Genomic DNA, 27,079 nt, shown 5'->3' on the forward strand with positions numbered 1-27,079 from the left:
TCCTATCACTGAGCCAATTCTTAAACCACATACATATATTTTCCCCTATCCCCATTGTTCTCATTTTATGTATCAACCTTTTGTGTGGAACTGTGGCACCCCAGGGGTCTGGTTTCCACGGTAATGTAGTGTTATGTCTGAGAGCAGGTGGGAGGTCCTTTGGTCAGGGATCCTGTGCATGCCACACCTCCTGCCCAGTCTTGGGAGGGGAAGGACTTCCCCTATATAAACCTAGGGCTGAGGCAGGGTTAGTAAGTAGAGAAGAAGTAGAGACGAGAAACAGTCATAGGAAGAAACAGCAGAAGCTCAGTGGGAGCAGTACTACTACGAGTCAGGGGCTGGCAGCTGCAGAGCTCGCCCTGACTGAGAAGCTTTCTTACCGGACCCGGCGTCCGAGGCTGTGGGGACTAACTCTTACCCAGCAGCAGAAGCCGACCGGCAGGGGATTTCAGGTCCTCAGGCCCAGAAACCCGAAGGCACGGTCACACGCGTGGGACCAGCACCGCCATCGTGGAGCGGAAGCCATTAGAAGGCCCCGAGTCACCGGCCATACGGGTGAGCACCACACGGTACACTCAGGGACGTGGGCTACTTATATCCGCTTCTAGCAAGGTAGCCAGAAGAGTACAGTCAGTTTGGGAGGCCTACAACTCTGCCTGGCCAGGGGAGATCCCATCTGCTCAAGGACTGACCAGGCCCCGTTCGCTAGCAAGTACTCCGGGAGGGTCTATCGTTGTTACCAGTAAAGACCCTGAATTACACCGCACCGTCTCTGAGTGGTTCCTGCTACCCCCATCTTCCACGTCGGCTGCCCTGAGGCCATACCCCTCCCGTTGGGGGTTATACTATCACGCTGCACAATTCTACACCGGCCTCAGCGGTCTGCCCTGCAGCGGCAGCTCCATAGCTGCAAATCAACGGGTGGCGTAGTCGACACTCAAATAACATCTATCAAGACTGCCACACACTGAGTTTGACTCCCTGGGCACGGACCGGGTCCCCGCCACTCGGAGACTACAACCCTCATCTGATCCGGTTCCGGGTAAGCCCCCGTGCGCGAGACGCTGCGCGACACAGCAGGCCCAGGGGCGCGTCAGAACCGTATCAAAAGCTTTTGAAAAGTCCATATACACAACATCCACTACATTTCCTTGGTCCAGTCCGGAACTTACCTCCTCATAAAAGCTGATCAGATTAGTTTGACAGGAACGGTCCCTCGTAAACCCATGTTGATATTGGGTCATGAGGTTATTCTTCTTCAGATACTCTAGTATAGCATCTCTTAGGAAACCCTCCAGGACTTTACCCACAGTAGAGGTTAAGCTTACTGGCCTATAATTTCCAAGTTCAGTTTTTGTCCCCTTTTTGAATATAGGCATCACATTTTCTATACGCCAGTCCTGTGGTACAGACCCTGTTATTATGGAATCTGTAAAAATTAAAAATAATGGTCTATCTATGACGTTACTTAATTCCTGCAGTACTCGTGGGTGTATCCCATCTGGACCCGGGGATTTGTCTACTTTAGTGATTTTTAGAAGCCGCCGTACTTCCTGCTGGGTTAAGCAATTGACATGTAATGGAGGATTTTTGTCATCACTAATCATGTTTTCTGTCATGCGATTTTCTTGTGTAAATACGGTTGAAAAAAAATCATTAAGCATATTGGCTTTTTCCTCATCCTCATCCACCATTTCACCCAGACTATTTTTAAGGGGGCCAACACTATCATTTTTTAGTTTTTTACTATTTATGTAGTTATGTATGGGGTGTCTGTCCACGTGGGGTACACTTATATAGTGCTGGGCAGCCTTCCTGCCCAGTATGGACATCATCAGTATCCTAAGCCAGACACTGTGCATCAAACCTACCTGTGTGACTGGCGTCCTATGCAAGATTCATCTGTGTGCATCTTTAATACTAGGCAACCACACCCTCCATGAATTGGTACGATTATTGGTGTTAGTAAGGCTGTATCTTTCTGTGATTTTTTAAAATTTTGCCCTATGTTAGCCGTTATTATTCACCAAGACAATAACAGATCACAGTCTAATACAAAACCTCATAGGATGAACCAGTAGAGTGTGGTGTTCAACAGCTTGTTAATTCTGCCTCCCAAATATGGAATAAAAAGCCACCAATGTTATGTAGGCAAAAATAATATCAATAATAACTTCTACTCATCTCACAAAAAAAGTCCCCACTCAGGTCCATCATCTGTCAATGGAAAACCAGAGGTTTCCACATCATTAGTGGCTCAAAGGCTTTTGAAAAGCAACATGGCTTCCATAAACCAATCCAGCAATATCCACTCTCCCAAAGTCAGATCTCCCCCTCGCTTCTGAGCCTTGCAGTGTGTCCAAACCACATTTAGCATCCATGTATTCGGCATTACTATAGTGAGAAAAATCCACTTAATTTATGGTGTGTGTGTCTCCTGGAGCACAATCTGGGCACTATGTGTTGGGTAATAAAATGGCATATTTGCAATTTTCACTCTCCAACATCCACTGCGTGCTAATTTCTGGAAAGTGACTGTGGAGTCAAAATAGTCACTACTCCTATAGATTATTTCACTGAGAGTTATAATTTCCAAAATGGTGTCACTTTATGGGGATTTCTACTGCTCTGGTTTTCTGCATTATGGTCACATTTGGGCTTCCGCAAATGGTGTGTCCCATCTCCTCTGGGATCTGCTCCTGTGACGTCTGCTTCTGTCACCAGGAGCCTTATTCATCCTGCAGGAGGCGCTGGTGATGGAGGAGACATCAGAACCAGAAGCTCTGGGTGGCGCAGGCTCTGTCCAGCCACTAAGATTAGGGTGCCTGGGACCTGTAGTACCATCCAGCCTGGCAGTATGGGTGTGTGTGCTGTCCAGCTGGAATAATCTGCTCCCTGCTTCAGCCATTTGGAAAGCACCACACCTTACTAAAGCTGGAAGGATATTGCTGGAAGCTTCCAGATACAGCCTTGTTCTTCTCTGGTTCAGTCCTCTGTGCTCAGTTCCCGGCTTGTGTATTTGTTTTTTGTGGTGACCTCGGCTCGTGTACTGACTACTCTTGTGTCTTCTGATTTTGTATTTTCTCTGCCCTCCAGCTTATGACCCGGCTACCTGACTATTCGTCTTGACATTAAAGGGTGATGAGAAAGGCAATCCGTGGGATCTGGAGTATATAGCGCCAAGCCTGTTCGTGGTGGCCATCTTTTGAGCTGTCAGGTGACCATGAACACTGCCCCCAATACATTGTGTCTGCAAACTATTCCACCAAGATCTGCATTCAAATAGCTAAATGTCGCTCCTCCCCTTCTTAACTCTGCCATGTGCCCAGATAGTAGGATACAACCGTATACAGGGTATTGTCACATTCAAGAGTAGTTGGAAAATAATTTGTAAGGTCCATTTGTTTCCTATTATCATTTGTGAAGAATTCCAAAGTTATCACCATATAAAGTGACACACGTCAGATTTAAAAAAATGGGGCCTGATTGGGAACATAAAACTGTCTGCGGGAAGAGGTTAAAATTAGAGTATTTTGGGCACTAACTACTGTAGTCAAAAACTGACTATAGACAATAACACATCTACTGAAATGATCAAACTCAACAGTCTCCATCAGTAAGTAGTGAGTAACTAGTGGTGAAACCTCTCTGGGGTAATTAGAGTAGGGGGCTCGGTGGCTCTTCGTAATCTAAACTATGATAAGGGCCAATATTTTCTGTCAGATGAGTTTCAAGAAGAAATATTAGACATTGAAGGAGAACTTTTTATAAATAGTGCAGAGATGAGTTGTCTTAAATTTAGCCCTCGGGCATTTGGAAGAGGTAATGGAGACCTTCTTTTAAAGACTACCAGGGAGTTACAGAGTCACATAAGTGAGTCAGGCCGATCCCACCACAATAAAGCTATCATACAAAATGAACCTGGAAAAAAATACAGAATAAAAGATATGTTACATCCCTAACAACAACGTATGTATCAGGGGAGAGAACTTCAGATCTAAACCGGAATTACACTCATTTATGGTGGACCTTTGGAGCTACTATGACTCCTGAGCAGAAGAGTAGAGAAAGTATTAGTGCTCCCCATTTAAGGAGAGATTGTGTAGTAATCGGAATTCCTTAGGATTGAAAAATAATGTAATTTATGACGTGGAATGAATCCATGAAACCAGGGCTTGAGCCATGCCAACACATCACCTGCAGGTGTGAATAAATGTATATATCAGCCACGCACAGCCTAGAGATATATCATGCACAGGTGTAATGTTTTTTATGTAGTTTATCACAATCCTGTTTGAAGTTAGTTGGTTTGAAAAGAAATTGAAAAGTCAGGATAAAGGGAAACTCTTGTTATTGTACAGAAATTAATACTTGGCCTCACTGCACATTTAATGTTCTAGATCATAAAAGTGAAGTTTGGCCAGAAAGACTGGACCTGGTCTTGTAGGGACCATATGAGCACATTCAGCAGCACAGAAGGGAGAGAAGGTAGATTCATCCAATAAGATATGAGGGATCTAGGAAGCCAACAGCATCATTACCCTCCGCTTTCTCTTACAGGCCCATCATAATATTTTTCTTCAAGTGATTTTCTCACTTGTCAGCACATTCTACGTACGCTGTCATTTGGTTTTGTAGTTTAAAGATCTGGGCAGGTAACGGTCAGCGTCTCCTAATCCCAGGGGGTAGGTGGATCCTCCAGGTTGTAAGTTCTATGGAAAAGGTCTATTACAATTGCACAAAGTAATGTGTACATTTTTGGATGGAGGAAAATGTTGTGATCTAGAGGGAAATGGTGATCACACGATTGTGATACGGCCGGACTACACAGCCAATATAGCAGCCACAGCCGGTGACTGAGAAGAATCTGTGACTTCTCTGCATTTAGTGGTTACTACTCACCTGGGTAGTCATATGTAGGAATCTCCTCTTTACACCGCTCATCACCCCTCACATATGTCTCTGTAGTATTAATATGGGTCAGATCTTCACCCTGAAACAAATATTGTAAAAGTCACAGACAGATGGAGAAGTCCCATCTATGATCAGCTCTAATCCTACAATCTCCACCATTCTCATTACACAAGTATAAAACATATAATACTGGTGGATAAAACAAGACTGAGCACAAGACCTTCACAGCCGTCTACACATCATAGGGGAGATCTCATGACACCTTCTCTCCATCTACCTGATGATCCTGAGGAACATTGGGATCTTCTTGCTTACAGTCCTGTGGAAGAAGAGGACGGGGACATCTCTCTGGTGTTGTCCTCTTACTGGATAGAACTGGAGGAAACACATACAGGGACTGAATTCATTCTTTACATACAGATAATTATAGGCCGTGAGTATTTAGTCCTGTCTATTACCTGGTGATGTGATGGGCTGGGGAACCTCCATCATGACGTCCTTGTACAGATCTTTGTGTCCTTCTAAATATTCCCACTCCTCCATGGAGAAATAGACAGCGACATCCTGACACCTAATAGGAACCTGACACATACAATGATACCATCATCCCCCCGATCCCTTCATAGCGTTACTGTATAATGTCCCAGCATTCCCAGCAGTGTCACCTCTCCAGTCAGCAGCTCAATCATTTTGTAGGCGAGTTCTTGGATCTTCTGGTTATTGATGTCCTCATGTATCAGGGGGTGAGGTGGAGGCCCTGTGATTGGGCTCAGGGGTCTTCCCCATTCCTCAGGCACAGGGTCCTGATAGCGATCACTAGAGGTCTTCTTCACTACTGTGCAATCCTGGTTATGGAGAGACACATTAATAAATCTCCCTCCAGACATTTCCAGAGTCCTCACCTCTCCAGTTCTGTCCATCTGTTATTCCCATAGATAATGATGTAATGTGACGTCATCAGAATCTCTCACCTCTCCAGTAAGCCGGAAGAGGATCTCTAGGGTGAGGTGTAATATCCTCTCCGCCATCTTGTCTCTGTCCATATCCATCTTTGATGGGTCCATAAGGAAAATTCTCTTATATAGAAGATCTTTACTGAGCGGATCTGATATTGTAGAGACCTAAATGAGAAGATGATGAGCCGATGTAACATCATAAAAATCCTGTGTAATAATACAATTACTGGAGATAATATGGGGAAACATATGAGGAGATATATCATTTTACAGTATTTAGTTTTTTGCTTTACATTTAGTAATAAAACCTATATATTTTTGGCCACAGACAACAAGCAGTTTCTTTCTTGGAGTCTGTAGCTGAACTCGTTTCTCAAAGACTCATCTTCCATAATGCTAATTCTCGTCTCATTTACCGACACTGCAATCAGCATTAGCAATACTGCAGGAGATATTCATTACACATGGCATGAGAAATAACTACTTCATGATGAGGACGACATCTTCATCTTCTACTACGGCTCTAGAAACATATTTGGCCAGAGTGCTTCACTAACTACATCTCCACCGGTCGTCTATATGAATGTTTCCGGTCTTCCCCGGACTGTAATCTTCTACCACTTTAGATCTCATGTCTGATTCACACACAGAAGTTTGAGGCTTTCACACATGGTAAGGTTTTTAATATTATACAGAGTAGGACTACCTCGAATAGGTGCACCTTGCCATGGTAGGATAGCTTTCATGCTATTTTTGATCAAATACAGTGTTGATAAGAAACCTATTTTATTTAAATGCACTTTTGCTTTTTATTTATTTATTTACAGCGGGGTTCATTATCATTTTTCTTTATAGTTTTTTTCTGATTTATGGCCATAGTAAACATGTGTCTATGTGCTGCATGGATACCAATTTAAACCAAGCTCAAAATCTGTTTTTTCACGGGCACCATAGTGGCCGTGTGGGCCGACGCTATGGATGATACACCTCTATCATTTGGTAAAAATCTCATAGGTACTGGATTAATTAGTACCTGCACCAAGAATGGGGCTAAGTGAGTATTTATTAAAGGAAATCCACTCCACCGACTACCCCACGGCTGATTACCCTCTTAAGCCCCGGAGCATTTTCCGTTTTTGAGATTTCGTTTTTTGTTCCCCTTGTTCCCAGAGCCATAACGTTTTTATTTTTTGGTCAATATGGCCATGTGAGGGTTTATTTTTTGCGGGACGAGTTTTACTTTTCAACACCATTACTAGTTTTACCATATCGCGTATGGTAAAACGGGAAAAAAATTCCAAGCGCCGTGAAATTGCAAAAAAAAGTGCAATACCACAGATGTTTTTAAAAAAATGTTTTTACCACGTTCACTGAATACTAAAACTGATATTATTATTCACCAGGTTATTACAAGTTCGTAGATACCAAACATGTACAGGTTCTTTTTTATTTAAGTGGTAAAAAAAATTCCAAAGTTTGGTAAAAAAAAAAAAATGGTGCCGTTTTACGAGACCCGTAGCGTCTCCATTTTTCGGGATCTGGGGCCGGGTGAGGGGTTATTTTTTGCGCACCGAGCTGAAGTTTTTATTGATGCTATTTTGGCGTAGATACAATGTTTTGATCGCCCGTTATTGCATTTTATTGCAATTTTGCGGCGACCAAAAAACGTAATTCTGGCGTTTAGAATTTTTTTCTCGTTACGCCGTTTACCGATCAGATTAATTCTTTTTTATATTGATAGATCGGGCGATTCTGAGCGCGGTGATACCAAATATGTGTATATGTTTTTTTTTTATTATTATTTTATTTTGAATGGGGCGAAAGGGGGGTGATTTAAACTTTTATATTTTTTTATTTTTTTTCATATTTTTTAAAACTTTTTTTTTTTCACTTTTTGCTTTCTTCTGTAGTCTCCATAGGAGACTAGAAGCAGCACTCTTTTGATCGGCTCTGCTACATGCAGGGGACGAGCAGAACCCTTGCATGTAGCAGAAATGGTCCTGTGCTATGAGCGCCGACCACTAGGTGGCGCTCATAGCGACAGGATCATGACAACCACTGGTGTCTGCTGCAGACCCAGGGTTGTCATGACCACCCATCGTCGACCCGCGATCACGTGACGGGGTCGCTGATGGGCGGGGTAAGTGACGCGCTACCCGGAAGCGCGAGTTAAATGCCGCTGTCGGAGATTGACAGCGGCATTTAACTGGTTAACAGCCACGGGTGGATCACGATTCCACCTGCGGCTGTTGTGGGCACATGTCAGCTGTAAGAATCAGCTGACATGTGCTCGGTTCAGTGCGGGCTCAGCGCCGGAGCCCTCACTGAACCGGGGGATTACCGCATCATGCATGAAATGATCTCGATGGTCCAGATGGATGGAGTGGAGGATGGCTGGTTGATGGACACCCCATGCAAACACGGCTACGGTGCCAACAAGGAGGAGGTGGAGTAATGTTTTGGGCTGGAATCATGGGGAGAGAGATTGTTGGCCCTTTTAGGATCCCTGAAGGGGTAAAGATGAACTCCATAATGTATGTTGAGTTTCTCAAACAGTACTTCCTGCCATAGTTCAAGAAGAAGAACCGTGAATTCCACAGCAAGATCATTTTCATGCATGATAATGCACCGTCTCATGCTGCACATAACACATCTGCATCTCTGGCTGCTGTGAGCATAAAAGGGGACAAACTTATGGTGTGGCACCCATGCTCCCCTGACCTCAACCCCATTGAGAACCTCTGGAGCATCATCAAAAGGAGTGTCTATGATAGCGGGAGGAAGTTCACATCTGAGCAACAGCTCTGGGAGGGTATTCTGTCCTCATGCAAAACAATTAAAGCAGAAACCATCCAAAACCTGACAAATTCAATGGACGAGAGAGTTCAGAAGCTCCTTTCGAACAAGGGGTCCTATGTGCAAATGTTACATCACCTAGAATAAAGTTTTGAGTTGAAAACTGTTTGATTTCAGTTTGTAATAACCTGCTAATGCTTATAATTTCAAAAATGACCATTTTTTTGTTCTTTATTAAAATGAAAAGGTTGAAAACTCTGCTGTGCATAATAATTTGGAACATGCATTTTGAGTGCAGTTTGAGTTTTTTATTTTTTTAAAAATATACTGTTATCATAGGCAGTTAGTACAAAAACCTTTCAATTGTACTCTAATAGTTATTTGACTGGAAAATTACAATGACTGCAATTCATATAGGTAATTTGGGAAAATCTGAGAAAATATTATTTGCATAATAATTTGGAACACAGTGTATTACTGTACAAAGCCTCGATATCTAGTAAGGCCTGCTCCCCTACATGCATGTATACATGCTCGGGGGTATACATGGAGGGGAGCAGGCAAAGGAAAACCAATTCCAGAGGGATTATTCCAACTGCAGGTGGTACTGTGAGAACATTATACTGTGTGGGGGCATCATACACACTGCATAAGGGGCATAATGGGGCATATACTTTGTGGGGGCATCATACATACTGCATTAGGGGCATAATGGGGGCATTACACTGTGTGGAGGCATCATACATACTGGATAAGGGGCATAATGGGGGCATTACACTGTGTGGGGGGCATCATACATCCTGCATAAGGGGCATAATGGGGGCACTACATTGTGTGGGGGCATCATACATATTGCATAAGGGGCATAATGGGGGCATTACACTGTGTGGGGGCATCATACATTCTGCATAAGGGGCATCATACATACTGCATAAGGGGCATTACACTGTGTGGGGGCATCATACATCCTGCATAAGGGGCATAATGGGGGCATTACACTGTGTGGGGGCATCATACATTCTGCATAAGGGGCATTACACTGTGTGGGGGGCATCATACATCCTGCATAAGGGGCATAATGGGGGCATTACACTGTGGGGGGCATCATACATCCTGCATAAGGGGGATAATGGGGGCATTACACTGTGGGGGCATCATACATCCTGCACAAGGGGCATAATGGGGGCATTACACTGTGGGAGCAGTAAAGGGGCCCTGTACTATGAGAACTATACGTTTCCTCCCTTCCTGTCTCCATAGTTGGGTCGTATGTATCTATTACAGGAAACAGAACAAAAACCTTATGATTCTTATAAAGGGGCAACACAAGACCCCAAAAGAGTCTCCGTGCTGAAGGTGTTAATGCCCCCTGCGCCCAGTAATGGGGGTCTCCACATAACTCCACCTGCAGAGGCGCCACCACATATATGGCTGCTCTGTGCGCACAGGAGCTGTGATGAGGTCACAGGAGGGGAGGAGTCAGGGGTCACATGATCAGGGGCCTCAGTGGATGCAGGACTCTGCTGTGCTGGTTGTCATGGTGCTGGATGAGCTGAAGTTTATGTGTGGGGTCAGGAGGGGTTTACAGTGTGGATGTAGCAGAGCCGCGTGTGTACGAGGTGTACGGAGCAGAGCCGCGTGTGTACGAGGTGTACGGAGCGGAGCCGCGTGTGTACGAGGCGTACGGAGCGGAGCCGCGTGTGTACGAGGCGTACGGAGCGGAGCCGCGTGTGTACGAGGCGTACGGAGCAGAGCCGCGTGTGTACGAGGTGTACGGAGCAGAGCCGCGCGTGTACGAGGTGTACGGAGCGGAGCCGCGCGTGTACGAGGCGTACGGAGCGGAGCCGCGCGTGTACGAGGCGTACGGAGCGGAGCCGCGCGTGTACGAGGCGTACGGAGCGGAGCCGCGTGTGTACGAGGCGTACGGAGCGGAGCCGCGTGTGTACGAGGCGTACGGAGCGGAGCCGCGTGTGTACGAGGCGTACGGAGCGGAGCCGCGTGTGTACGAGGCGTACGGAGCGGAGCCGCGTGTGTACGAGGTGTACGGAGCGGAGCCGCGCGTGTACGAGGCGTACGTAGCGGAGCCGCGCGTGTACGAGGCGTACGGAGCGGAGCCGCGCGTGTACGAGGCGTACGGAGCGGAGCCGCGCGTGTACGAGGCGTACGGAGCGGAGCCGCGCGTGTACGAGGTGTACGGAGCAGAGCCGCGCGTGTACGGAGCAGAGCCGCGCGTGTACGAGGTGTACGGAGCAGAGCCACGCGTGTACGAGGTGTACGGAGCAGAGCCACGCGTGTACGAGGTGTACGGAGCGGAGCCGCGTGTGTACGAGGTGTACGGAGCGGAGCCGCGCACGTACGAGGCGTACGGAGCGGAGCCGCGCGTGTACGAGACGTTCGGAGCAGAGCCGCGCGTGTACGGAGAAGAGCCGCGCATGTATGCGAGGCATGTGGAGCTGCGCGTGTGCGAGGCGTGTGAACTCCGGTGATGACACCGCCCCTTTCCAAGGACATGACAGCTGATCTGTACAGCTGTCACATGCCCCTAACAGCCACAGGTGGAGTCGCGATCCTCCCATGGCAGTTAACATGTTTCAGGGAATATGTCACCCCCTGGGACCTATGAGACCTCTAATATGGGGATACAGGTGAAGTATGAATCTATACTTACCTGAATGTACCATATTAGAGGTCTGCTTGCTGTGTAATAGCTTTTTATTAAATTAGTTTTGGCAAGTTTCACGTCTGGGGGACGCGAAGAAATCCCCGCCTATTAGCTTACTTCCCATATCCCCCCTCCTCCCCAGCACGTCACAGGGGCCTGTGACGTGCAGTTCCCGGCCGGATCCCGCCGTCTGTGTAGACTTGTGGAGCAGGAAACTTGTGCGCAGGCGCCGGTGAGTCTCAATTGTGAAATTGCACTTTTTTTGCAATTTCACTGCACTTTGAATTTTTTTCCTGTTTTCCAGTACACAATATGGTAAAACCAATGGTGTCGTTCAAAAGTACAACTCGTCTCGCAAAAAACAAGCCCTCACATGGCCATATTGTCGGAAAAATAAAACTGTTATGGCTCTGGAGAGAAGGGGAGCAGAAAACGCAAAAATGGAGAAGCCCAAAGTGGTAAAGGGGTTAATATCAAATAATTATAAAAAGAAAATATTTGTTTTTATTTCTTTCATATCGGCATCGAAGAAAACCAGCGTATGGATCTTTTCCAGCCTGGGATCCTGGTTATCTGGGCCCATTCCATCCGGTGTTGTTCATATGGTGTGAAATCCCTTCCCAGATCCCCTGAATTCCTACATGGGATGTAAATTCCCTCAGGACCGACCCGCTGAATTCACGGCTTATCAATGAACATTTATATTTTGTTCATATTTATCCGGAACTTTTTGAAAACCGTCTAAATGGTTAACATTTCTGATTGTATCATTTATTTCAGTTAAATGTACAATATAGATTTTTGGCAATGTTCACACTCTGCATCTGAGGCTGAATGGTCCACAATGTACATTATATAATCATTGTCATATAGCATTTTATAGAGAAATTTATAAACATTTTGAAATATAATAAATAGATAGAGTGGAGACACGAGGGTCAGTGGGTGGTCTCATCTTTAGAAAACCATATGGACCAGGGCTCACACCACTGAACGCCCGATCTCCTTTCCCGTGAACACTACTCAGACCAGACAGGGTGAGGGTAACACAGTGCGGCAATAATTTATTGCCCCAATACCAGCCAGTCACATACAGTACAACCCCAGCAAGTACATGAGATGGTGCACATGACATAGTCTCACCTTTCCACTGGCTCTGAGCAGCTGTGACTTCGGAGCATCCAGGGCCGACTACCCCAACTTCTGGCCGGCAACCAGGGAGGAGGTAGCAGCAAGCTTAGGAAGCTGAGTGAGTGCAGTGAGGTATGTGGCCAGGTGACCTGATTGTCCCCAACCTGGATTCTCCAGTGTCTTCGAGGGTTCAGTGATGGTCAGTGGAGCAGATCTGTGTTCCTCCAGCTGGTTGGTGGCTTGCTGTAGAGTGTGTGGAAAAAGAGGCAGATCCTATTTTTCTTGGTCACAGCTTGTATTCAGGTATTTTCCAACAGGATTGGGAGAAGGTCCTCTCTCATTGTCCAAGTGTTCATAGCCAGTCCTTCAATATTTGCATGAGAACAACCTTGAATGCACTAATACAATAGGTAGACAGGAAACTAACAATGATCAATGGGTCAGTTAGCATGTGCCTTTATTCCACAAGGAGAGCAGGACAATAAGCTGTAGGGGGCGCTATAATCTGTACACAGCAGCCATTCAAGATTCGAACAATTAATTACATCTACAACTAGAGTCACCGACAATAGCTCCTGTCCCTGTGCCGACTGACTAGCAATGCGTTTGGCAGAATTAAGAAGAAATGCTGTGTCCTCACATAGATATATGTAAATATACAACTATCTCTAAATATATATACATCTATATATGGATATAGACATAAAGTTCAAATGAAAACACAGTTTGAGGTATAAATTTCCACAATAAAACAAGTGTTGTGTGTATAAAGTCTTATTGAGAAGGATGTGTTCTTGTTAATCTCTGAGACTATAGAAGCAGAACAGAAGCTTCAGGCCGGAGTCACACTACACGGAGACAAAATCATTCCGATTCTCACTGATGAGAGTCACACGAGTTCTCCGTATGGTAATGCATGTGTAATCCGTGTGTAATGCGATGATGCGATATTTTCTCGCCCGTGTATCTGTATGACATCAGTATGCAATGCATTTATTTTCTCTGCAATCATTATTCTCCAATCATTTACAGGACTATTTACAGTGTTCTATGCTACAGAATGGTAATGTATCCATAAAAATTGGACGGCATACGGATGGTCCGTGTGGCGACCAATTTTTTTCTTACACCCATAGGCTTGCATTGTCGAGTCTCGCACGATATACGCGTACAATCACAGCATGCTATGATTTTGCATGAACGCCTAATACGCTTGAGAAAAAAAACGGTGATCTGAGCTGCCCCATAGAATAGGTAATGTCATTTTAACATTTTACAACCTTATCTGGCCATGTGGTGTGTGAGATATCATCAGACGCATCATGTTTCATTTATGATGGAGAGACTCTGAAAGTCACAAAGCCTATTTTTATAGGGCCATCAGGTGGCCTTTACTATTCATAAAGGGCCAGTCGTCGGCCATCACTATTCTTAGAGAGCCATCAGCCAGCTATGTTTTATTGTTCCCATTACTAAAGAGTGGGTCTCCTATACTGTTATTTTGTATGCAGTGATTGGCAGGGCTGCCCAAAATTTAGATGCACCCCAATACCTCTTTGAAGAGACTTAGAGGAGGGCCTCCTGAAAGCAATGTTCCCATTATTAGGAAGTGGGTCTCCCATTGTGTTTGCCTATGCAATGAATGCAAGGGCTCCCAAAAATTGGGAGGCACTCCAATGCCCCTTGGAAGAGACGTGGAGGAGGGCCTCATAAAAAAAATGTTCTTATTAGAAAGGAGAAGGCCTCCTATACTTGTAATGCCCATGCACTAAGTGTATGGGCTGACAAACATTTACCCCTGGGGGGTATACATGAACATACTGTATAAAAAAAATGTTTTATGGGCATCATAAACAGGGCCAGCTCCAGGTTTTTCTGGGCCCCGGGCGAAAGAGTCTCAGTGGGCCCCTTTAATACATACCACGATTCATGATGCACAGATACCGCAGAGAAATATATATATATATATATATATATATATATATATATAGTACAATGCAAAGATTTCACTTCTTACATTACATGAGCGATATCTATTGTAAATTCCGCAATAGCTCAGAAACCAGCGAATCGCTCCACACAGAATACTGGCCCCAATATAAGGCCCCATACGGAATACAGGCCCCCATATAAGGCCCCATACGGAATACTGGCCCCCATATAAGGCCCCATACGGAATACTGGCCCCCATATAAGGCCCCATACGGAATACTGGCCCCCATATAAGGCTCCATACTGAATCCTGGCCCCCATATAAGGCTCCATACGGAATACTTGGCCCTCATACAGAATACTAGCGTCCATATAAGGCTCCATACGGAATACTGGCCCCCATATAAGGCTCCATACAGTATACTGGTCCCCTTCTAAAGCTCCATACAGGATACTGGCCCCCATATAACGCTCCATACACGATACTGGTCCCCTTATAAAGCTCCATACAGGATACTGGCCCCCATATAACGCTCCATACAGGATACTGGTCCCCCTATAACGCTCCATACAGGATACTGGCCCCCATATAATGCTGCATGCAGGCTGTTACCCCCCCACATAATGCCCCATACAGGCTGTCCCCCCCTTATAATGCTCCATGCAGGCTGTTACCCCCCACATAATACCCCATACAGGCTGTCCCCCCCCCCCTTATAATGCTCCATGCAGGCTGTTCCCCCCACATAATGCACTATGCAGGCTGTCCCCCCCCCCTTATAATGCCCCATGCAGGCAGTTCCCCACCTTATAATGCCCCATGCAGGCTGTCACCCCTCCTCTTTATAATGCCCCATGCAGGATGTACCCCCCCTCTTTATAAGGCCCCATGCAGGATGTCACCCCCCCTCTTTAAAATTCCCCATGCAGGATGTCACCCCCTCTCTTTATAATGCCCCATGCAGGATGTCACCCCCTCTCTTTATAATTCCCCATGCAGGATGTCACCCCCTCTCTTTATAATGCCCCATGCAGGATGTCACCCCCCCTCTCTCTATAATGCCCCATGCAGGATGTCACCCCCCCCTCTCTTTATAATGCCCCATGCAAGATGTCACCCCCCCATATTATGCCCCATGCAGGATGTCACCCCCCCCCATATTATGCCCCATGCCTCCATACATTAAAAAAAAAAAAATCAAATACTCACCTCCCTCCTCCTCACCTGCTGCCCGCTGCTCGGGTCCGGACTCCAGCGTTGCCGGCGTCGTCCCGCTCTGCGCTCCCTGTGACGGCTCAGGGGAGCGCGCGGTGGAAAGACGTCACCGCGCCCTCTGACCTGAGACGTCACAGGGAGCGCAGAGCAGGAAGACAGCGGATCTGCAGAGGCACGGGGAGAGGTAAGTATCCGGCTGCCGGGGCCCTGAGCAAGCGGCGGAGAAGGGCGGGCGCTGACACCGCTCTCCTCCGCCCATAGCCCGGCGGGGTGCGCGACCACCAGTGGGCCCCCCTGCCTGCTCAGGGCCCCGGCACTTGCCCGGGTGCGCCGGGTGCTTACGCCGGCCCTGATCATAAACAACCTTTAAAAAAATGATGTGGATGTTGCATCACGGACCACGGTCACCCTGGTGATATGGTGGTGGAGGATGTGGAGAAGGAGGAGGACAAGAGCAAATAGCCAAAATCAGGAAGCGTATACCCATGTGTGGGTGTGAGGAGGTGCATGGGAATACACCTCTCAAGAAAAGACACTGGATTTGAGTTTATGTTACGCTGCTATCATTCGGTGGTGTTGAGAAGTCTGGCCCAATACAGCCCTTGTTCATTTTTATAAGAGTCAGCCTGTCAGCATTTTCAGTTGACAGGCGGATGCGCTTATCACTTATAATTCCACCAGTGGCACTAAAAACCCGCTCTGATAAAACGCTGGCGGCAGGGCAGGCCAGGACCTTCAAGGCATAGAGAGACAGTTCAATCAACGTTTCCAGCTTGGATACCCAATAATTATATGGCACAGAGGAATCACGGAGGACGTTGGTACGGTCAGCAAAGTACTCCCTCAGCATCTTCCCAAACTTTGCACTCCTTGTGAGAGTACCCCGCGCCTCAGGGCCTGTGCGATGGGAGGGGCTGAGAAAATTCTCCCAGAACTTTGACACTGTTCCCCTGCCTCTGCTGGATTGAAGTTGTGTCTCTTTCGCTTGTACTCCTTGGTTGTCCAATGAACTGTGACCCCTGCCCCAGCGTTTTCAGATGGGATTTTTTTAAATAGTTCCGCAACAAGGGCCTTCTGGAATAGCCCCATTTTTGTAGACTTGTCCGCTCAGGAATAAGAGATATAAAGTTCTCCTTGTAGCGTGGGTCTAGAAGGGTCACCAACCAGTAATGACTGTCACCCAAAATTTTGAGAACGCGAGGGTCATGGGAAAGGCAGCGTAACATAAACTCAGCCATACGTGCCAGACTGCTAACAGAAAAGACTTCCATGTCCTCACCAAGAGGATGACTGACCATGCTCTCTTCCTCCTCTCAGTCCTCTGGCCATCCACGCTGAACAGACGGTATGACAGCTGTGCAGGTAGTACCATCTATAGCCCATGAAACTAGCTCCTGTTCTTCCTCCTCCTCCTCTTCCTCATTGTCACCCAATCCACATTGGGATGAGATGAGGCTGGGCTGTGTGTAATCACCCTGTATGGTTCCTTGCTCCATCTCATCGTGCTCCGCCTGCAATGCATCCTCTTTGAGTGTGAGCAGAGAGCATTTCAGAAGACAGAGAAGCGAGATCACCATCTTGGTGGAGTCATCAAAGTTTTGGAGGATGGTACATATGTCTGACATCCATGTCCACTCCTGAGGTCTTATGTGTGGAGTCTGAACTGAATACCGACTGCCTTGTTGATGCTTGTACTCAACAACTGCCCTCTTCTGCTCACAAATCCGTCCCAACATCTGCAGTGTAGAGTTCCAACGCGTGGGAACATCACATACCAGTCATTGAGCCAGAAGCTGCAAATGCTGCTGAAACACGGCAAGGGCAGCGGAAGCTGTAGGTGACTTTCTTAAATGGGCACACAGGCGGCGCATACTTTAACAAGCTGATCCGACAGCTCTGAGTAGGATTTGAGAAGCCACTGAACCACGAGGTTAAGCACATGGGCCAGGCATGGTACGTGTGTGAGTTCGCCTCGCCTCAGAGCCGCCACCAGGTTCCCGCCATTGTCACACACGACCATGCCTGGCTGTAGGTTCAGCGGTGTGAGCCACAGATCTGCCTGCTCTTTCAGAGCTGTCCACAACTCTTCAGCATTGTGTGGTTTGTCACCTAAGCGTATTAGCTTCAGCACAGCCTGTTGCCACATGGCCAAGGCAGTGCTACAGTGCTTCCTGCTTGTGACTGATGTGGTCATTTCGGAGATGGAGGCTGTAGAGGAGGAGGAGGCTAAGGAGGATGATGTGTAGGAGTTGTAGACTGTGGGGGCAACCCTGATTGACCTAGGGACCGCAATCCTTGGCGTCGGGAGGACGTGTTCCATCCCAAGGTCCGACTGGGTCCCGGCTTCCACTATATTAACCCAGTGTGCCATCAGCAAGATGTACCATCCCTGCCCACAAGCACTTGTCCACGTGTCCGCGGTTAGGTGGACTTTCCCAGTAAATGCGTTGTTGAGGGCACGGCTAATGTTTTGGGACACGTGCTTGTGTAATGCAGGGACGGCACACCGGGAGAAATAGTGGTGGCTGGGGACCGAGTACCGAGGGACGGCCGCTACCATCAGGTTGCGGAATGCTTCTGTCACCACGAGCCTAAAAGGCAACATTTCGAGAGCAAGCAGTCGTGAAATGTGAGAATTTAGTAGTGTGACCTGTGGGGTGTTGGCTGTGTATTTGCGCTTGCGTTGCAAGGACTGGGGTATGGACAAATGAACGCTGCCCTGGGACAAGGGCGTGCTTCCTGATGCTGCTACTTGAGAGTGTGCAGGGCAGGAGGCATCTTCGCATGCACCATGGACAGGGTATTGGCTTGCATGCCCAACAGCGGAAGAAGCAATAGTGCCACCCACAGACACTCTTCCTGGATCCTGGGGTTCGGCCCACAAAGTCGGGTGCTTTGCTGCCATGTGCCTGATCATGCTGGTGGTGGTCAGGCTGCTAGTTTTGCCACCCCTGCTGAGGCTGGCCTGGCAGGTGGTGCAAATGGCCTTTTTGGGGTTATCAACAGAGTCTTTAAAAAACAACTAGACTCGGGAAGACCTAACTGGCAACTTCCTTTGTGTTGGTGTTAAGGGGAACGGTTGCCTGCCTTCTGTCTGCGGCCACCACACTGCTTCTTCCTGCCTGTTGGGGTGATCTGCCTCCCTCCCCATGTGTGCTGCTGTCCTCTCTCTGCATGTCCTCCTGCCAGGTTGGGTCAGTTACTATATCATCCACCGCCTCGTCTTCCACTTCCGCACCCTGGTCCTCCTCCTGAATTTCTGGCATTTGTGTCTCATCATCGTCCACCTCTTGTGACACTTTCCCACCGTTGCCTTCGTGTGACCGTGGCTGCTCAAATATTTGGACATTGCTACATGCAATCTCCTTTTGCCCCGCTTCAAGTGGTCCGGGCGAGAGGCCCGAATGTGTGGGATCATTTGTCTCTGGGCACTTGGCATGGTGGGAGGAAGGAGGATCAGGGTGAGGAATATGCGGTCCAGACTCACGGCTACTGAGACTTGACCGTGTGGAAGACAGGGTGGTGGTGGTGGCTAAGTGACTGGAAGCATTATCCGCTATCCAATCAACAACCTTTTGACACTGCTCTGGGTTCAGTAGTGGTGTGCTGTGGTCCCCTAGGAATTGGGACAGGAAGGTCAGGCGAGAAGATGCGGGTGTTTGTTGTGGCACAATTTCAGCTTGCCCACAGCCTCGACCTCGGCCTCTGCATACACCATCACCATCACGTCCAGTTCCCCTTCCCTTGCCACGCATCTTGCCCATTTTAAATGGATGACAATATCTTCCACGCTCACTACAAATGGCTGAATTTGGAGCGAAGTTATATGTAGTCCGTGTGATGAAAAAAACACAGTTTTAAATACCTGGCCTGTAGGTAACTATTTTGAACAGCAAACCGGTGCCAAAAACTTTGCTGACATACTGAAAAAAAATTTGAATGGAGGCCAAAAATGGCAGTATTTTCAGCGCAATTATATGTGAATGTGATCCGTGTGACGGAGAAACCACAGTTTTAAATACCTGGCCTGTAGGTAACTACACTGCTCAAAAAAATAAAGGGAACACTTAAACAACAGAATATAACTCCAAGTAAATCAAACTTCTGAGAAATCAAACTGTCCACTTAGGAAGCAGCACTGATTGACAATCAATTTCACATGCTGTTGTGCAAATGGAATAGACAATAGATGGAAATTATTGGCAATTATCAAGACACCCTCAATAAAGGAGTGGTTCTGCAGGTGGGGACCACAGACCACATCTCAGTACCATTGCATTCTGGCTGATGTTTAGGTCACTTTTGAATGTTGGTTGTGCTTTCACACTCGTGGTAGCATGAGACGGACTCTACAACCCACAGAAGTTGCTCAGGTAGTGCAGCTCATCCAGGATGGCACATCAATGCAAGCTGTGGCAAGAAGGTTTGCTGAGTCTGTCAGTGTAGTGTCCAGAGGCTGGAGGCGCTACCAGGAGACAGGCGAGTACACCAGGAGACGTGGAGGGGGCCGTAGGAGGGCAACAACCCAGCAGCAGGACCGCTACCTCCGCCTTTGTGCAAGGAGGAACAGAAGGAGCATTGCCAAAACCCTGCAAAATGACCTCCAGCAGGCCACAAATGTGCATGTGTCTGCACAAACGGTTAGAAACCGACTCTATGAGGGTGGTATGAGGGCTCGACATCCACAGATGGGAGTTGTGCTCACAGCCCAACACCGAACAGGACTCTTGGCATTTGCCACAGAACACCAGGATTGGCAAAGTCGCCACTGGCGCCCTGTGCTCTTTACAGATGAAAGCAGAGTCACACTGAGCACATGTGACAGACGTGACAGAGTCTGGAGATGCCGTGGAGAGCAGTCTGCTGCCTGCAACATCCTTCAGCATGACCAGTTTGGCAGTGGGTTAGTAATGGTGTGGGGTGGCATTTCTTTGGAGAGCCGCACAGCCTCCATGTGCTCGCCATAGGTAGCCTGACTGCCATTAGGTACCGAGATGAGATCCTCAGACCCCTTGTGAGACCATATGCTGGTGCGGTTGGCCCTGGGTTCCTCCTAATGCAGGACAATGCCAGACCTCATGTGGCTGGAGTGTGTCAGTAGTTCCTGCAAGATGAAGGAATTGAAGCTATGGACTGGCCCGCTCGTTCCCCAGACCTGAATCCGATTGAGCACATCTGGGACATCATGTCTCGCTCCATCCACCAATGTCACGTTGTACCACAGACTGTCCAGGAGTTGGCGGATGCTTTAGTCCAGGTCTGGGAGGAGATCGCACAGGAGACATTCCGCAACCTCATCAGGAGCATGCCCAGGCATTGTAGGGAGGTCATACAGGCATTTGGAGGCCACACACAATACTGAGCCTCATTTTGACTTGTTTTAAGGACATTACATCAAATTTGGATCAGCCTGTAGTGTGCTTTTCCACTTTAATTTTGGGGGTGACTCCAAATCCAGGCCTCCATTGGTTAATAAATTTGATTTCCATTGATGATTTTTGTGTGATTTTGTTGTCAGCACATTCAACTTTGTACAGAACAAAGTATTCAATGAGAATATTTCATTCATTCAGATCTAGGATGTGTTATTTGAGTGTTCCCTTTATTTTTTTGAGCAGTGTATTTTGAACAGCAAATGGGTGTCAAAAACTTTGTTGACACACTGAAAAAAAATTTGAATGGAGGCCAAAAATGGCTGTATTTTCAGCGCAATTATATGTGATCCGTGTGACGGACAAACCAGAGTTTTAAATAGCTGAATTTTTAGCGCTGTAATAAGGAAAGGACCTGGTTGTATTCTGCAGTGCCAACAAGCACATGGCGCAGAAAAACGGGGTTCTCTGGATTGCTTTTTAAGCAAATAATGAGGATTAAGATCCACCAAAAAATTATTCCTGGCCCCTGAGACCTGGGCCTTCTTCTAGAAATATCTAACAGCAGCAGAAGGCAGAATTGGAATGGAGCCTCTTGTGCTATATGCACTGCAGTCTGCTATATACACTGCCTGTCTGCCTATATACACTGCCTGCCTGATATCTCTGCAGATGGATTAGTCCTCAGGACTGTTTGTTGAGATGGATATGTGTAATGTACTTGTTTTCTTCCTACACTACCTAATACACAACCAAATCTCTCCCTAGCTCAGCAGCACCTCTCCCTACACTGACTGATTGCGGAGTAGACTGACGAGCACAGCGGCGCCAGGTCTGATATAGACCTGATGACGATGTGCGGCCAGCCAATCACTGTAATGCCACAACCAACATGGCTGCGGCATTACAGTGAGTGGCAGGCAATCCCTGCATGTTGATTGGCACTCAAAAAAGGGCGCCAAACATGCAGGGAGGGGACCCAAGCATCCGCCCGAGCATATCGCAAGTACTCGGCGAGCTCCGAGCATCTCGAGTACTGAGATGCTCGGGCGAGTACTTGCGAGTATGCTCGATCATCACTAATTCAGAGGACTTTATTCACAGACACAGAGGACTTTATTCACACAGATACAGAGGACTTTAATTCACACAGATACATAGGACTTTATTCACACAGATACAGAGGACTTTTCAGGTTATTATTTGAGGCATTGTTATCAGCGACTAGGTATTGTAGCTAATCAGAAGTGCAGATACAGAACACGATGTCCAAGAGACACAGTGACTGTGCCGTCAGCGCACAGGACAGATTACCGTTTTTCCTGCTTTCAGACAGCTATCTATATATCTATCTATTTATTTATCTATCAGTCTATGTATCTATTATCTATCTATGTATCTATCTAATATCTGTATATCTATTTATCTATCAGTTTATGTATCTATCAATTATCTATCTGTTATCTGTATATCTATCTATCCATGTATCTACTCCAAAAATAAAGGACTGCACTCCCTGTAGAAAACATAATGTGGTTTAATGGCCCATAAGGGCTAGTGGCGATGTTTTGGCTCCGATTTGAGCCTTTCTCAAGCAGTGAATAAGTGAAGTTACATCATATAAATAAAGTCATCCGTCAGATAATCAATGATATAAATAAAGTGCATAAGTGCTTTACAGAACCAAAATGCCTAGTACAAAAGACATGTGCAAACCTCATTGTATATTTATAAATAAAGTGCTGGTGATACACGGATTGCAGATTTACACAAAACACACATTACATTTAATTGCAATCAAGTACCAGATGCGTAGCTTTCAATAATATAAGATAACATGACTCACCCCATTGGATCATACAATATAGCGCCAAAACTTAGTGTCTATCAAATGCTACCGCACATGTCAGAGTCAGCGCCAGGAAGTGTCCTGGCCGGGCATGTGCTCTAAGCGCCTGTGTGTATCCTGCGCCATGTATGTTGAAGTAAGAATCTCAAATAGTACTGCGCATGTCACAGGCTGCTTCAGCATCACAGGAAGTGCTGCGCCTGACACAGACTGTCAAAAAATTCCCACGTAGCAGTAGTGCCGTAAGTGAGGTCGCGCTCCTGTCAGTGTATCGCGGCTGCACAATAGAAACGTCACATTTTCTGATGTGGCCGTTCTATTCATGAGATCGATGTGGGACACTTGGGATTATATGGACTACGGTGGACAGGTGAAGATTATGGTCGTTTATTATTTTATCTTTATTTCAGGAGACAATGGCTTCGGGGATTAGGTGTAAGGTGAGTATATGGCGTGTTTTTATTTTTTGTAGGGGTCGAAGACATCGGGGACAGGGTGTAGGTGAGTATAATGTGTTTTTTTTATTTGAATTCTTTTTATTCATTTCGACATTTGTTTTTTTTACTTTCAGCACAGGCGCCGCTGACAAGAGACTACTGCTTCCATCCAGCGGAGCCTGTGCTCCCTACTTTCTATGACAGCAGGTGCCGGCTGATGGGGGTAGTAGTCACATCAGCTGGCGTCTATGACCTGCAGTAAGCTTTTTACTGTAGGTCACTGTCACAGCTGTGGGATCATGCTGACATCTGTCAGCATGATGCCACAGCGCTCTTACCGTGGTAACTATGTTACCGCCAATCAGAGCCTGTGTTTCCTGCGCTGTCACGCAGATGACAGCCCGGGAAACACCCGAACCTGGACCCGAACAGTAACACGGACTTCCCGAGGAAGTCCGTGTTCAGGGACCGTGCCCGAACAGTAGTTGTTTGGTATGGACCCCAAACTTTACTGTTCGGGATCGCCCATCACTTTTCATAATCTCTATCTACGTACCACCACCATATTCCAGGAGAATCATACATACAATTCTCACTATTATTGCCGGCTTCTCGTAAATCCCCTATATTATAATAAGGTACTTTAAAGCACACGTCAGCAGGATTGTGCTCAATAAACTATATACACTGTCTGGTGGGCGACATTACACTGATTAACATGATACCTTGGTTGATGAAATCCGTCCTGTGGTTCTTGTGTAACCTTTACTTTCAGCTTGGAGATAATGATATGCTTGTGCTCCAGGGTGGCCTGTGGAGGGCGCTCTATCTGGTGCTCTGCTTATATATTCATCTGTATTCTCTTATGACAGCTCACTGATCATTCACTGACCTGCCTTCTATTTTACATAGCCCCGCACTACTAGATGCATTATGTAGAACAGGAGCAGACATAAAACACTCTTCCAATTTTTCACAAGCCCAATAGCATCTGGTGACGAAACCTTCATATCTGCCCCCTTCCATGTGATGACAATATGAGGTTCAGCAATCTGAGAAAAAAGCCTAATGAATTTCCTATAATAGTTGGCGAATCCTATAAAACGTCGCAACACTTTCAGGTCACTAGGTTGGACCCAATCTATTATGGCTTTTACCTTCCCAGGATCCATCGTAAACCCATCAGCCGATAAAATGACCCCCAGGAATGAAACTTCCTGAACAGAAAAAATACATTTCTCAATTTTAGCAAAGAAAGAATTCTCCCTCAATCTTTCTAATACAACACGGACATGTTCCTGGTGAGAATCCAAATCAGGAGAGAAAATTCTATATCATCAAGATAAATCACAAGAAATCTCCCAAAGTAATCAGAGAAATATCATTCAGAAAGTTGTGAAATCCTGTTGGTGCATTGGAGAATCCGAATGGGAGGACGAGATTATCGAGTAAACCCTCAGACGATAAAGACGCCGATTCTCACTCATCACCCGTCATGATGCGGATCTAATTGTAATAAGCCCCTCTAAGGTCAAGGTCAGAAAACCATTTATCCCCAAAGGCTGATTATATAGCTCAAGGATGAGTGGAAGTGGGTATGTATTCTTGATTGTGCTTTTGTTCGGTACTTGGAAATTGAGGCAAAAACGGAGACCCCCATCTTTTTTTTTTTTAAAGAAAAAATCCAGTAGCCCCAGAGGAGGAGGAAGGACGGATATGACCCTTCTGTAAACTTTCCTTTACATAATTTTTCATGGAGGTCCATTCAGGTCCAGACAAATTGTACAGGCGAGCTCAAGTTAATAGAGAGAAGTTGTGTCAATGGTTTATAGTACCCCGAAAAAATATATATGTATAACCATTAGTCTATGAATCTACCACTTGGGTACTTCACACCACCATGGAAGCGGTAAGTGGTTCCCTACAGAAAACACTCATCATATAGAAAATGTACTCATGAACCAAGATGCATAAAATATAACAATACTTTATTAAATACAAGATAAAATACATTACAATACAAAATACAGTGGGAAACCACAAGATGGCGCCACAAACCCACAATATAATAATAATAATAATCTTTATTTATATAACGCCAACATATTCCGCAGCGCTTTACAATTCACAGGTTCATATACAACAGTCATAAGTAACATAGCTAAAGATAATACAATAATTAAAGCAAAGACAATGACGATCCTGCTCGCAAGAGCTTACGATCTATAAGTATTTTATGCATCTTGGTTCATGAGTACATTTTCTATATGATGAGTGTTTTCTGTAGGGAACCACTTACCGCTTCCATGGTGGTGTGAAGTACTCAAGTGGTAGATTCATGGACAAATGGTTATACATATATTTCTTCTATAGTCTAACATTGAGTTATTAGGGGCTGGCAATACCACCCACAAGAAGGTGATGTATATACTCTATTGATACCTTACAACGTGTCTATGTACTTGCTGGGACAGCAGAGACTTCTGCAGGTTCCTATAATAGTGTCTGACACTGGGTTCCCACTTGATGATTAATCCTGGCGATATAGAGATCCAGTATCTGGTTTTACATGATTCCATATTGTGGGTTTGTGGCGCCATCTTGTGGTTTCCCACTGTATTTTTTATTGTAATGTATTTTATCTTGTATTTAATAAAGCATTGTCATATTTTATGCATCTTGGTTCATAAGTACATTTTCTATATGATATGAGCTTTAGGTAATTTAGCATTAGGGACAAGATTAATAGCACAATCATAAGGACGATGGTGAGGAAGTATCTCCGCCTCTTATTCCGAGAACACATCTCTGAAGTCCATCAGGTACCACGGCCGACCCTCCAGACTAGAGGAGCAAATTTGTACCGACTTTAGACATTTCTTATCACAATTTCCTTCTGACACCAATCAAGAACAGCAAGTGCTTCACTCTGTGCTCCACACTCACTACTTCCGTTATCTACGTTCTGCTCCGAATACATATAATCGTATACACGCGGCTCCGCTCCGTACACCTCGTACACTCGGCTCCGCTCCGTACACCTCGTACACACGCGGCTCCGCTCCGTACACCTCGTACACACGCGGCTCCGCTCCGAACACCTCATACACACGCGGCTCTGCTCTGTACACCTCGTACACACACGGCTCTGCTCCATACACCTCATACACACACGGCTCTGCTCCATACACACGCGCATAGCTCCCAGCTGTACCGGATTCCGCGGGACTGTCGCGCTTTGAGGGCTAAGTCCCGCGTCCCGTCACGGCTCAGCTGTTCTCCCGGCTGCGGAGGGTGGTGGTGGGGGGGTTGCGGAGGTGGAGCAGCGGGCACAGGTAGTAGCCGACAGCTGCAGCTACCACGTGTGTCTGCTGCTAAAGTGAATGAATATTCACTCCTCTCCATGCCCATGGGAGTGGAGAGTAGTGAATATTCATTCTCCTTAATAGCGCACACTGTTGATCGTAGCCGTTGGCTTCTGCTGCAGCTCTGCGATCCTGTGTGCTCGCTATTAGAGAGAATGAATATTCACTCTTCTCCACTCCTATGGGCATGGAGAGGAGTGAATATTCATTCCCTTTAGTAGCGGGCACAAAGGATAGCTGAGCCGCATTAGGAGCTGTGGCCGTGCTGACAGTGCGCAATAAGAAGGAGAATGACTATTCACTCCTCTCCACTCCCATATCCCGGCGTGGAGAGGAGTGAATATCCTCGCAACTCACCTCGGCGTCTGAGGGCGCATGGCAGTGATGTCATGCGCTGCTCAGATGTTGAGATCAGCTACTGACAGACAGCATGCAGCGCTGGAGCAGAG

At 46.5% G+C, this 27,079-nt stretch overlaps 1 protein-coding gene across 1 annotated transcript; it reads right to left on the bottom strand.

Annotated features, from left to right (window-relative positions):
• Positions 1 to 861: 861 nt before the first annotated feature.
• LOC141191587 (uncharacterized) lies at positions 862 to 25,573 on the bottom strand. Its single transcript, XM_073661519.1, has 7 exons — positions 25,565 to 25,573; positions 5,886 to 6,035; positions 5,580 to 5,759; positions 5,373 to 5,496; positions 5,192 to 5,289; positions 4,903 to 4,993; positions 862 to 1,429 (listed from the first exon to the last, which is right to left on the bottom strand). Exons 1-7 carry the CDS (start codon positions 25,571 to 25,573, stop codon positions 915 to 917), a joined length of 1,167 nt encoding a protein of 388 aa, XP_073517620.1. The 3' UTR covers positions 862 to 914.
• Between the last annotated feature and the right edge of the window lie 1,506 nt (positions 25,574 to 27,079).

The sequence above is a fragment of the Phyllobates terribilis genome, unplaced genomic scaffold (assembly GCF_046119375.1).
Source record: "Phyllobates terribilis strain yellow unplaced genomic scaffold, ASM4611937v1 Scaffold_47__1_contigs__length_9908305, whole genome shotgun sequence".
Lineage (NCBI taxonomy): Eukaryota > Metazoa > Chordata > Amphibia > Anura > Dendrobatidae > Phyllobates > Phyllobates terribilis.

What these genes read in the sequence shown, in the direction of transcription:
- LOC141191587 (XM_073661519.1), bottom strand. An exon ending in TTGAGCTGCTGACTGGAGAG is followed by an intron (nt 5,497 to 5,579) that starts GTGACACTGCTG and finishes TGTATGTGTCAG; the next exon opens with GTTCCTATTAGGTGTCAGGA. An exon ending in ATGTTCCTCAGGATCATCAG is followed by an intron (nt 4,994 to 5,191) that starts GTAGATGGAGAG and finishes TATTTGTTTCAG; the next exon opens with GGTGAAGATCTGACCCATAT.